We start from the raw sequence: 11403 nt of genomic DNA, 5'->3' as shown, positions 1-11403 counted from the left end.
AAATCCAGCAGCTAGATGTCTTTTTGTGAAGTAAAGGTGAAAGTGTTTGTGATCATCTGTACTCACGTCATGACTGAAGCTTCAGCGAGGAAGGCCTGAGCCGTGGCGTCGTGTTTGATGCACTTCACTGCCACCTTCGTCCCTCGGTAATCTCCCAGCATCACGTCTGCACACACACACACACACACACACACAGATTACACACGGATCCCTCGTCCTCAAACACAGCGTCGCTCAGCTCTTCACACACCTCCGAACTCTCCCTTGCCGATGGTCTGAATGATTTTAAGATCTTTACTGGTGAGAGCCCATCCACCTGTGAAGACACACAGAGATCAAACCCTTTCACTTCAGCTTTACTTCCCAAAGTTAAGAATTTAGTTTCTAGCACAGATTGCATGAGGGTTCTTCTCATCAAACGACTTATAAAACATTTCTGTTAACTGAAATGAAGTAGAAATAAAGCATACATATCAGATTAACTTTGTTGGAGCACTTAAATGAGTAACTGGAAATAAAATAAAAACTAAAACTGAACATGTAATTAAACCTAAAGAGAAGTATTTAAAATAAAAACTAATAAATTTGATGTAGGCACAACATTTAGTAAGTACAAATACTAAAGTAAAAAGTTGCTTCTATATATTAACAGATGAAAATGATAACTATAACAGATAATAATAAAAGACAATTACTAACTGAAATAAACTAAAATGGAACTAGAACAAAAAATATAGAACTTTATTTATAATGAATTAAACCCAAATAGTAACTTTGAGAAAGAAAAATGACAAAAGCACGATAACAAAATTACTAATATTTTAATTAAAATAAAATAAAAAACTAAAAAACATAAAGCTACTTCAAAATTATTAAAAACTATAATAGTATGTGAATAATACCAAAATAAATGATTAACTGGACATAAATGAAATGGATCAAAATTGAAACTCAACTAATGCATTATTATTAAACTAAACCTAAATGCACAAAACACAATGGTCAATTTTTTATTAAATGAATAATCTCTCCATTGATGTATGGTTTGTTTGGACAATGTTTGAAAATCTGGAATCTGAGGGAGCAAAACAATATAAATATTGAGAAAATCATCTTTAAAGTTGTTCAAATGAAGTTCTTAGTGATGCATATTACTGATCAAACATTACGTTTTTATATATTTACAGTAGAAAACTTACTAAATCTCTTCATGGAACATGATCTTTATTTATTATCCTAATAATTTCTGGCATAAAAGAGAAAACATTTCATTTTGATCCACACAATGCATTTTTTGCTATTGCTACAAATGTACCCCAGAGACTCGATACTGCTTTAGAGTCACATATAGTAATATCTCATAAACAAAAACTAATAAAACGGACATAAAATCAGAACTATATTTAAACTGAAACCTTAAAGTATCAATAAAAAACTACTTCAGAATATAAGCAAATCTACAGTAGTATTATTATAATAATGAAACAGCTCAGGTCAGGATGAAGCTCAGAGAGACACTCACTCCTGGAGAACTCGTCCTGCGCCGCCACCGTCCCCTCCATCAGCTTGGGCTTAATGAGGCGTGTGCACAGACCGTCAGCATCTCTGGTGTAGTGCTGCACACACACACACACATTTACATTTATGCATTTAGCAGACATTTTTATACAAAGTGACTTACAGTGCATGCAGGCTATACATTATGTGTGTGTTCCCTGGGATTTGAACCCATGACCTTTTGCGCTCCTGACAGAATGCTCTTCCACTGAGCCACAGGAACACATGCATGCATGCATTAATATATGCACCATCACTTGTTTCACACAGAAACGGTCCTGAACTGTGCTCTGGGGTCGTAGCGGCTGTCAGAGCACTTCCTGTGAACATGTGAGAGAGGAAACACACAGAGGCTGAGGAGGGGAAGAGTGACGGACAGCCGCCTGAGGGAGGAGCAGAGCATGCTGGGATAGAGGTCACATTCATCTCACGGCGCTCTGCTGGATGTTTCCGGTGAAAACAAAACATGTCTTTCTCAGCTGATGAAGAATTCGTTTTCATGCCACCAACAACAAACATCCAGGAGGAAAAAGAATTACATAAACACTTCGAACAAGACCAATCACACGCTCTCAAATCACTACAACTCCATCTACAGGTGTTTTCTTGCATAATTTTAGGATATTTGTTAGATATTTTTAGACAAAATTTTTTTGTCATTTTTTATAATTTTGTAAAAAAAATATTTTTTTGAAAAGTTACAAATAAAAAAAAACATTGTCGTTTTTTTGTGATAATTTAAAATTTGTTAAATATTTGTATAATGATTTTGTAAAAAAAAAAAATTATATTCATTTAAAACAAAAAAAGGTCATACAAATAAAAAAAAATATATAAAAAAAAAAAAAGGTCAAACATATATATATATATATATATATATATATATATATATATTTTTTTTTTTACTCTCATTATTAATTTAGTTTCATAAAAACACACTAGCCACTAGAGGGCAGAAATCTCATTCGAGAGCACACACACACACACACACACACACAGGTCTGCTCTTGTCTACAGTGGTTTCACAAGACGTGTGTGTGACGTTGATTCATGAGCAGCTTGTTATGACACGCCATCGAGAGAAACAAGACTTAGAGAATGTGAGGAATGCCTCGAGACACACACACCCTTCACTACACACACACACACACACACACACACACACACACACACCTCCACCAGCTGCATGAGGTTGTCGAAGTACTCCTCCTCGTCGATGGACAGTCTGCCGCTGTGGTAGATGATGCGGTAGTGCTCCACCTTGCCGTCGCAGCTCACACACAGCGTGTAGTCTCCGGGGTAGTTCGTGCTCTCGCGCACCAGGAACAGCCCGGTCTCCGGAGGATACAGCAGCCGCTCCACCTGCTCACGCGTGATCTTACCGTGAAACCACCTGACAAACAGAGCAATCAGTCCCACTCGTTTACTCACTGGGACTTTCTGAGATCGTACAGTACGTACAGGACAGAGAGACTTCAGAGCAGACAGACATCACGCGACGCAAACATGTCAAAGAAGTTCAGTTCACATTATCTGATGCTCTTTTGATTTCAGTAACGTCCAGATAAATCTGACATCATCGTTCCATTTCAATAAAATATGATAATTGCTACAATTGTTAACTAAAACTATATATATATATATATATATATATATATATATATATATATATATATATAAATAAAAATGCATTAAAGCTAGTTGCCAAGGCTGCATTTAAAAAAAAATTTTTTTTTTAAATGCAGCCTTGGCAACTAGCTGAAATTAAAGTTTAAGTTACAGCACTAAAGTTACTAAAACAAATAAAAATGTAGCTACATGCAAAAAAAAAATAAAAATAAATAAAATGTGCATTCGACAGTTAAAATGCTTCAGTATTGACCGCCACACATAACTGCTCTTTAATTAATCACATTAATGCACTTCCTGCATTGGTGCTGTTTGAAGCGATGACATCACAGCTCTGCCGGGACACGCTGACGCATCACTGTTTCACTTCAGCATTTCACTCAATTACTGAGAAACCCCGTGAGTAACGATCATCAAGAGTTAAAGTGTCTGAAACAGTCTGTTGTGTAGCGGAAAAGGATGTCACAGAATGATGATTGTTCAGTCTAATCAGGTTAGAAAATAACAATGTTTGGGAAGAATCTGCAAACGCAGAGGATTGTGGGTCATGAGCTCTGTGCTGAACACAACTTTCATCCAAAAATGCAGAAAACTGACACTGGGAATGTACTTGTGCTTCCTCGATACTTCAAGAATTGAGACACACAGAGCCTCCATAACGATTTTTTGGGGCCTGTAGGAAACTAATAAGATGATCATACAAATGTGTGTATGTTTGTTTGTAAGCAAATGTGTGTTTATATGGCATACTCCTAAATATACTCTCCAGTGTTGGTCTTTCTGTAAAGGCTATTACATGGTTTGCCAACTATCTTTCAGGACGAACACAGTTTGTGCTTTTAAAAGACTGTAATTGATCTATTTTGTAACTTTCCAAAGGTGTCCCTCAGGGCTCTGTTCTGGGACCCCTTTTATTGTCCTTGTATATAAATAATTAATGCTATAACATTCCATCTGAATACAGACGACCCTGCTATTTACTGCTGTGCTCCATCAGCTTCTACAGTCAGTCAGTGTTTTACTATAGAAATAGTGTATGTGTGCGTGTGTTTGTGTAAGTGAGAGTGTGTGTGTGTGTGTGTGTGTGAGAGAGAGAAAATGTGTGGTATTGGTGGATTTGCATAAAGCAGACAGACAGAATAAAGATCATGAACTCACGGCATCAGACTGAGTTTTCCTCCAGATTTGACGCCTTCTCTCTTCTGGACGTAGTTTGCGGGAATCATTCCTTCTCGGCCAACAGAGTTCTTCGCTTTGTACCAGTTTGGGTCCTGAATCAATAAATCCATTAATCGATCAATCACTGGAGAACATGAGCATGACAACATGCCTGATAGAGCTGAAATTATAACTGAAGATGTCTGTTCAATATATACATGTCAACATTTATGACAAAGCCACTACAATCACTGCAACAGACATGATGCAAAAAAAAACAGTGTAAACTATTATATATATTGTGATTTGGGTTTCATATTAATATGAATTTATATAATGGCTTACCTAAGGGTCTCTAGTTAAGCTACACTTGATACAAAATGCAGCATTTAGAGTATTGAAATACAAATAAAAAACTTAGAACCTATTAAACTGGTTTTAATGGAACCTCATTGGTTACCAGTTCATCAAAGGATTGATTTTAAAATACTTTTATTTGTTTATAAAAAAATATATCACAATATGGTATTTTTAATATTTGTTTTATGCTTGTGAAGCACTTTTGGGTTGCATTCCATGTATGAAAAATATTATATAAATAAATTATACATATATATAATTTATTTATATAGTATAAAGTATTTTAAACTACTAAACTCACTGTAAAAATATTTTAAAATATTTTAATAATATCTATAAAACTTCAATTAATAATAAATAAAAATATATAGAATTATTTATACATTTTTCTTACATCCATATACACAAAAATAGCACTTTCAGTTTAATATTTTAGAGGAAATCAACGATTTTCAGAGAAGTCTAAAAGATGCCCATCAATGACATTTCTGATAAACAGTATTTAGTAAATGCCAGACGTGTCACTGTGTCCTTCAGGACGTTTGGAGACTGATCTTACCTTGGTGACGCCGATGATGGTCAGCAGGTCTCCTTTGCAGAAGGGCAGGTCCTGCTCTGTGCTGCCCTGGAAGTTATACTTGGCCACACACTCGGTGCCCGGCGGCCATGACACCTGAGAGAGAACCCATAACTCACTCCAACATCTAGTTATTATTTATAAAATATCTTTTTATTAATAGTTATGTAAATTAATTAAGTGATTTGGCACAATTTGAAAATATTTCAAACAAACATCCATTACAGTCATGATCATTTTGATAATTGAAAATTATCACATGCAAAAAAATTAAAATAAAAAAAATAAGTACAAATTAATAAAAAGCAATAAATAAACTTAACCTTGAAAAACCAATATAAATATTCAAATATTCAAACTAAATTAAGAAAAAATAAATAAAACAGTCCAAAATAAATACCAAAATACCACATTCTAAAATGCATTCAAAATAAAAAAATAAAAAAATAATTAAAATAAACAAATAGCTAATCAATCAACATGTGCAACTTGTTTATTTCATGCAACAACAACAACAACAACAAAAAGCAAACCTTTAAATAGGGTTTATTTACCTCATGCAAAATAGAAATACGTTTTTTAATATAAATTATAAATATAAAATATAAATTATTATTTACAAAAAAAAGTAAATAAATAAGCCACCCTGAAAAAAGGTTTTATTTAAGTTATGCAAATATAATGTGCAGTTTTCCTGCAGAGTGAAGTGTGTGTGTGTGTGTACCTGTAGAGCAGACATGAGGACTGATGCTGGAGTCTCTGAGAGTCACAGGCTGATGAGGACCATCAGAGCTGAGGAGACACACACACACACACACACACACACACACACACACCCAGTCACTCAGTGTGTGTGAGAGAGAGAGAGAGAGAGAGAGAGAGAGAGACAGGGCCGCAGGGTCAAATCAAACATTTAGTGCAGTAAACATTATTGACAGTGAATAACAGCATGAGGTCAGAGTGAGAAATGGCCGAATGTGAGCGTGATGATGACGCCCCTCAAACGGTCAGGAACAGGAAGTGAAACAACCCTCTGAGAACAGAACCGACACAGATTTTCCATTAAACTTCTGAGTAGGAGGAGTGTGTGTGTGTGTGTGTGTGTGTGTGAGAGAGAGAGTTTAGGAGGTTGTGGGTAAAGTGTCTAAATCTGGTCTCGCTCTGAAAACGGTTGACACACATTCATCTTCAGCGTTACATTATAACAGGAAGAAGATGAAAGAGCTTCATTCTGATTCTGACCCAATGACTGACCAATCAATCCTAAAACTGGAATAAAATGAAGCCAAAAAAAATAAAAATAAATAAAAAAATAAGAATAATAAAAGAAAATAAATCTACTAAAATACAAAGCAAGCTGAAATAAAATACAAAAATACTCACTCGCTCACTCTCTCTCTCACAAACACACACACACACACACACACACACACTGTGTCTCTGTGATAAAGAGAGAGAGAGAGAGAGACAGAGAGAGAGAGAGAGAGAGAGACAGAGAGAGAGAGAGGGCACAGAGGATTTCCCTAAATAGACTCGATGAGAAAATGATCTACTGAGCTGCGAAATAAAGTTTGTTTGTGTGTAAATCTATTATTTTATTCCAATTAACATTTAAGTAACTAAAAGAAAAGACAGAAATAGATGGTTCTTTATATTTTTATATCAGACATCAAATACAAATGCAATGTTCAGGAACTGTTAGGGTTAAACAAAAAAAACACAAAATAAATTAAAATTAAAACACAAAAACCTGCATTTCGATTATAAAATGCTATGAATAAAAGAATAATGAGGCATCATTTCACGAATAACGAATCATCATTTAGATTTATCATGCATCCCCAATTACATGTTTTAAACTTTTTTTTTTAATTATTGAGTAATGATTCAATTCGTGTTCTTATGTGATCTCTCAGCATTATAAAACGTGTTTTCAGCAGATATGAATAATAAAGCTGAACACTAAATAATTAAACAAGCTACAACATTTCTCATACACACACACACACACACACACACACACACACACACACACACACACACACACACACACACCTGAGCTCTGCATGCCTCAGACACTCGGGACAAAACACGATAAAGGTCAGAAACACAGACTGGATTAACAACATCTGAACTGCTTCAATGTGAAAGATGAAGAGGTCGGAGAAAGAACCGGTTTCTCCGTCCCGAGAGACTTCAAATAAAGACGGAGGACATTCTCTCTTCAATCTGAGACCTCGAGTTAAAGCAACAGTTCGTCTGAAGATTAACATCAGCTGAAAGCCCATCCCAGATCAGGATGAGTGTGTTTCTTCGTCAGATTTGGAGAAATGCAGCATTGCATCAGTGTCTCAGCAGTGAATGGGTGCCGTCAGAATGAGAGTCTGATAAAAACATCACAATAATCCACAGCAGTGACCTTCACGGACGGTTATCTCCATCGGATTCATTCAAATGAGCGGCTGGATCATCTCAGGACACACTTCAGTGACGTCATCGCTGGAAATAACACACTGACGCGCTCGCTGCAGGTGCTCGTGATTCTACTTCCTGTTCACACACCTGTGACGATCCCTAGAGGACGGTTCGAGCGCTTCTGCTTTCAGCTCATACAGGATTACAGAGATCAGAAACACAAGAACCACACAAACCATGGAAAACCGGATACTGCATGTTTGCATCAAACTTTTATAGATAAAAACGTGTTTATCCTTCAGTCGTTTTGAATTTGAAATAACTTGACTTCTGAGGTTTTTTAAAAAGCATTTTCCGTGCATTATCTCTGCACATATAATATGCATAAGAGAAGACGTAGCTGTAGTCATGCATCTTCAGGCGTTCGGTTCACATTCGACGGATTCGTTCCGAATCAAGTCTAACAGTGTTAACTCTCCTCAGAATCAGCACAGATTTCTACGATCACCAGAACAACACGACACAAGACAGATCCAAAGTCCACAATAATAAAACCTCCACTAGAAGCCCGGAGTCTGCTCAAAGGTTGAATGAAGTCACTCTCTGATCTGAATGAGCTTGATCACTTTATCAAGTGTCTCCTCCAGCCGCCGGCCAATCAGAAGCATGCATTTCCCAAAGCTGGTCCCTGAATCCTCCTGCACGTCCAGGTCGGGGGTCTTGGCACACGAGCGTCCGGTGGCAAACGCAACAGACGGTCTCCTCGCGTGATGCTGTCTGGCTCTTTAAACTCCTGAGGCCATGTCTCCTCGTTTCACAACATGCTCGTTAGCACTGACAGCACATTCATTAAACACGGTACTACTGCATTATTCCTTACAGTATCTTGGTGTGCAATGCAAATATCATGCAATATAAACATCATGGTTTATTTATGATGAATTCTGGTAAATTGGAACACTTTTTTGCCATTGCAATGATTGGGTAAAATAAAAAAGTCCCAATTATCCTGAATTAACATGCAATTCATAACTTTATAGGCGACACATCATAATAAAACCATGCTTTTGGACAGACGCCAGTAATATCATGATAAAATAATTTTGCATGGGAATGCCATGATGCATGACAACCACTCAGAAATATCGAAGTACCACAGTGTACTATAGTAAACGATCAATGCGGTCAACTCGAATAAAACAAGCAGATGCAACAGTAATATCAGCTCAACGAGAAGAGAAAGCAGAGCTTCATCTGTATGTGTTTAAGTGCATGCATGACAAATGAATTCTATGCATCTGTGTGATCAGAGCTGTTTAGAGAACCACGCCTGCTGATCTCTACATGCACCTAAACTGTGATTTATTTCACGCGCTGCGGTCTTCACACGCAATGAGCAGAAATGCAGTGTGTGAAATCACAAGTGCACGAGCACACAGCGACCAGAGGGAGGAACATACCAGCATACGATCAGTAATCAGTGTAAAATCGGATCGGACGAGAGATACATTGGCCGTCTCGATGACCGGAGACTCACCCAGCGAATATCGCGCGCGAGCGTCTGGTTCTCTTCTGCTGGTTCAGACCCCGGTTTGTTCCGAGCATCCAGCTGTTGTTGTGGGTTCGAGATCAGACCGTCCGAAGCGGGCCTGTGGATGAAGAGGAAATTAAATGAGATGAAAACGTCGCTGCGCTTCGACGCGGCGCTCGAGCTTGCGCTTCCACTCCGGTTCACTGCAGTCGACGTCGTGACGTCACGAAAGACTCGCGCTGCTCTCGACTGCATTCTCTTTCGAAAAAAACCCCCTGCATTCTCTTTCGTGCAATCGATTTATAAACTATGAATTCTGCCCACTAAAGTAAACTCATATATGCAACTTGTAGGACTTTTATGGAAGAAACTCTGGAAAATAGTCCCATAAATAAATAACAATAAAAATACACGTACATTTTATGGTTTGTTTGTATACAGAAACCATATTTAATTTATTCTGGAGTTGTCCTTCAATCAGTTTTTTGATGCAAAAAATTAGATTTAACTTTGCTTTGGCTAAATAAAATACACAAATAAAAACATTGCAACGGTTTGTGACATCCAAAGAAAACTAATATTAATAAGTATAACAATATACATGATTTATTTACATGAAATTTACATGAAAAATAAATAATTTATTTCAGAAAGCATTGATTCAATTACTTAATATTAATGCACACTAATAGAGTGATATTCCCTCTACATTCATAGCTAATGAATTTGTAAATTAATTGAATTTATTAATTTGTATTGTATTTTATACTCATTGCAATAAGTTAATATACATTTTTAAAAATATTATTTATATTATATTATTTATATTTTTATGTTTTAATACTGTGGTTATACACATATAATCTGATAATTTAATAATAATAATGAAGCTATTCATAAACAGGTGCATTTTGAATCATTCTCATTCTAAATATATTTGTATTATATATTTAATATTCGTTGGTTTCTGCAATTAAATTAATAAGCCAATCAGAGGCTCGTTTATCACGTGACGCTGACCGAACGCGGAAGCAGCGCTGGAGTGGAATCCCTCGACTTTCAAACAAAGCACTCTTGGGCTTCCAGCGCCGCCTCTGCGCATGCGCGAAAGCTCCGCATCGGGAGGCTCTGCGTCACTTAAACGCTTCGAATCTGAGAAATCGGTCACTTTCACCACACGATGGAGTTCAGAGACGCACAGCTCCACAGTGGTCGCTCAATAAAAATAAATGATTTGTTCAGTTAGATTGACATTGAAGAGCCTTGCGCCCCCTGCTGGTGACAGAGAGGAACAGCAGCATCGACTCTTGTGTGATGTATAACATTCAAACACATCTGGAACAGAATCAAACTCCAGGAGTGAGGTCAAGATTAGACCAGACCAGTGTTGAGTACTCGAGACTCGGACTCGGTCTTGGACTCGGTCTCGAGACCGTATTTTAATGGTCTCGGTCTTGTCATGGACTCGTGTGCATTTTGACTCGGTATTGACTCGGACTCGAACATATTAGGAATCGGACTTATGCCCGAGTCCACTCGAGTCCCAATCAAAATTTTTCATGATTATTACTGTATGTTAATGTTTATTTAAATTGATGTATGATTGACACATCCAATGACTGGTGATTTTCTTTTGACGTGAGACGTTAGGCCAGCGACACACTGGATGCGTGGTGCAAGCGTCTCAGCTGCATGGCGTGTCTGTTTTTAATTCGGATCCCATGTTAACAGGTTAGAGCTTGCAGACTGCCTGCGTGAGACGCGCGGAAAACCCGTGCATGCTAGAAATAGAACCGACGCCTATTTTTCACGCGACACGCGTGCATGTTGGAAGCGTTTCCAGGCAAAATATACTAGGAAATATGTTTATATGTCATTTTGTACACAAATACATATTAATTCATGACATTTTGATATTTGAAAGTCTATAGGTTGGCATAAATTCAGATATAAATGTTATTAAAAATAAATTAATAATGATCGATTTTCAAATATTGCACCTGTCAAACATACTCTATCTTGCCGTCACTACTGTTGACGGTGTCCTATCAGTAGGGGTGTAAAAAAAAAAAAAAAAAAAAGTTGATGAAGTTGAGAAAAAGCTTGTCATGAAGACAAGAGCCTGGTTTTTCGGCGCCCTCCCTCTATGTCACCTACAGCAGCAGCAGTGCGCCAA

At 37.1% G+C, this 11403-nt stretch overlaps 1 protein-coding gene across 1 annotated transcript in view; it reads right to left on the bottom strand.

Annotated features, from left to right (window-relative positions):
• LOC113061365 (tyrosine-protein kinase CSK) overlaps positions 1–9459 on the bottom strand; it is a 14099-nt gene extending 4640 nt beyond the window's left edge. The window contains exons 1-8 of the mRNA XM_026230419.1: positions 9234–9459; positions 6006–6073; positions 5264–5377; positions 4345–4457; positions 2731–2950; positions 1523–1616; positions 251–316; positions 67–166 (exon numbers count right to left, since the gene is read on the bottom strand). Of these exons, the coding sequence (XP_026086204.1) occupies positions 67–166; positions 251–316; positions 1523–1616; positions 2731–2950; positions 4345–4457; positions 5264–5377; positions 6006–6020 (722 nt within the window). The 5' untranslated portion in view covers positions 6021–6073; positions 9234–9459. The remainder of the gene's footprint in view (positions 1–66; positions 167–250; positions 317–1522; positions 1617–2730; positions 2951–4344; positions 4458–5263; positions 5378–6005; positions 6074–9233) is intronic.
• Positions 9460–11403: the final 1944 nt, after the last annotated feature.

Source organism: Carassius auratus, chromosome 43 (assembly GCF_003368295.1).
Source record: "Carassius auratus strain Wakin chromosome 43, ASM336829v1, whole genome shotgun sequence".
NCBI classification, from domain to species: Eukaryota; Metazoa; Chordata; class Actinopteri; order Cypriniformes; family Cyprinidae; genus Carassius; species Carassius auratus.
The sequence above is the reverse complement of the archived record's forward strand: the minus strand, read 5'-3'. Positions and strand labels throughout refer to the sequence as shown.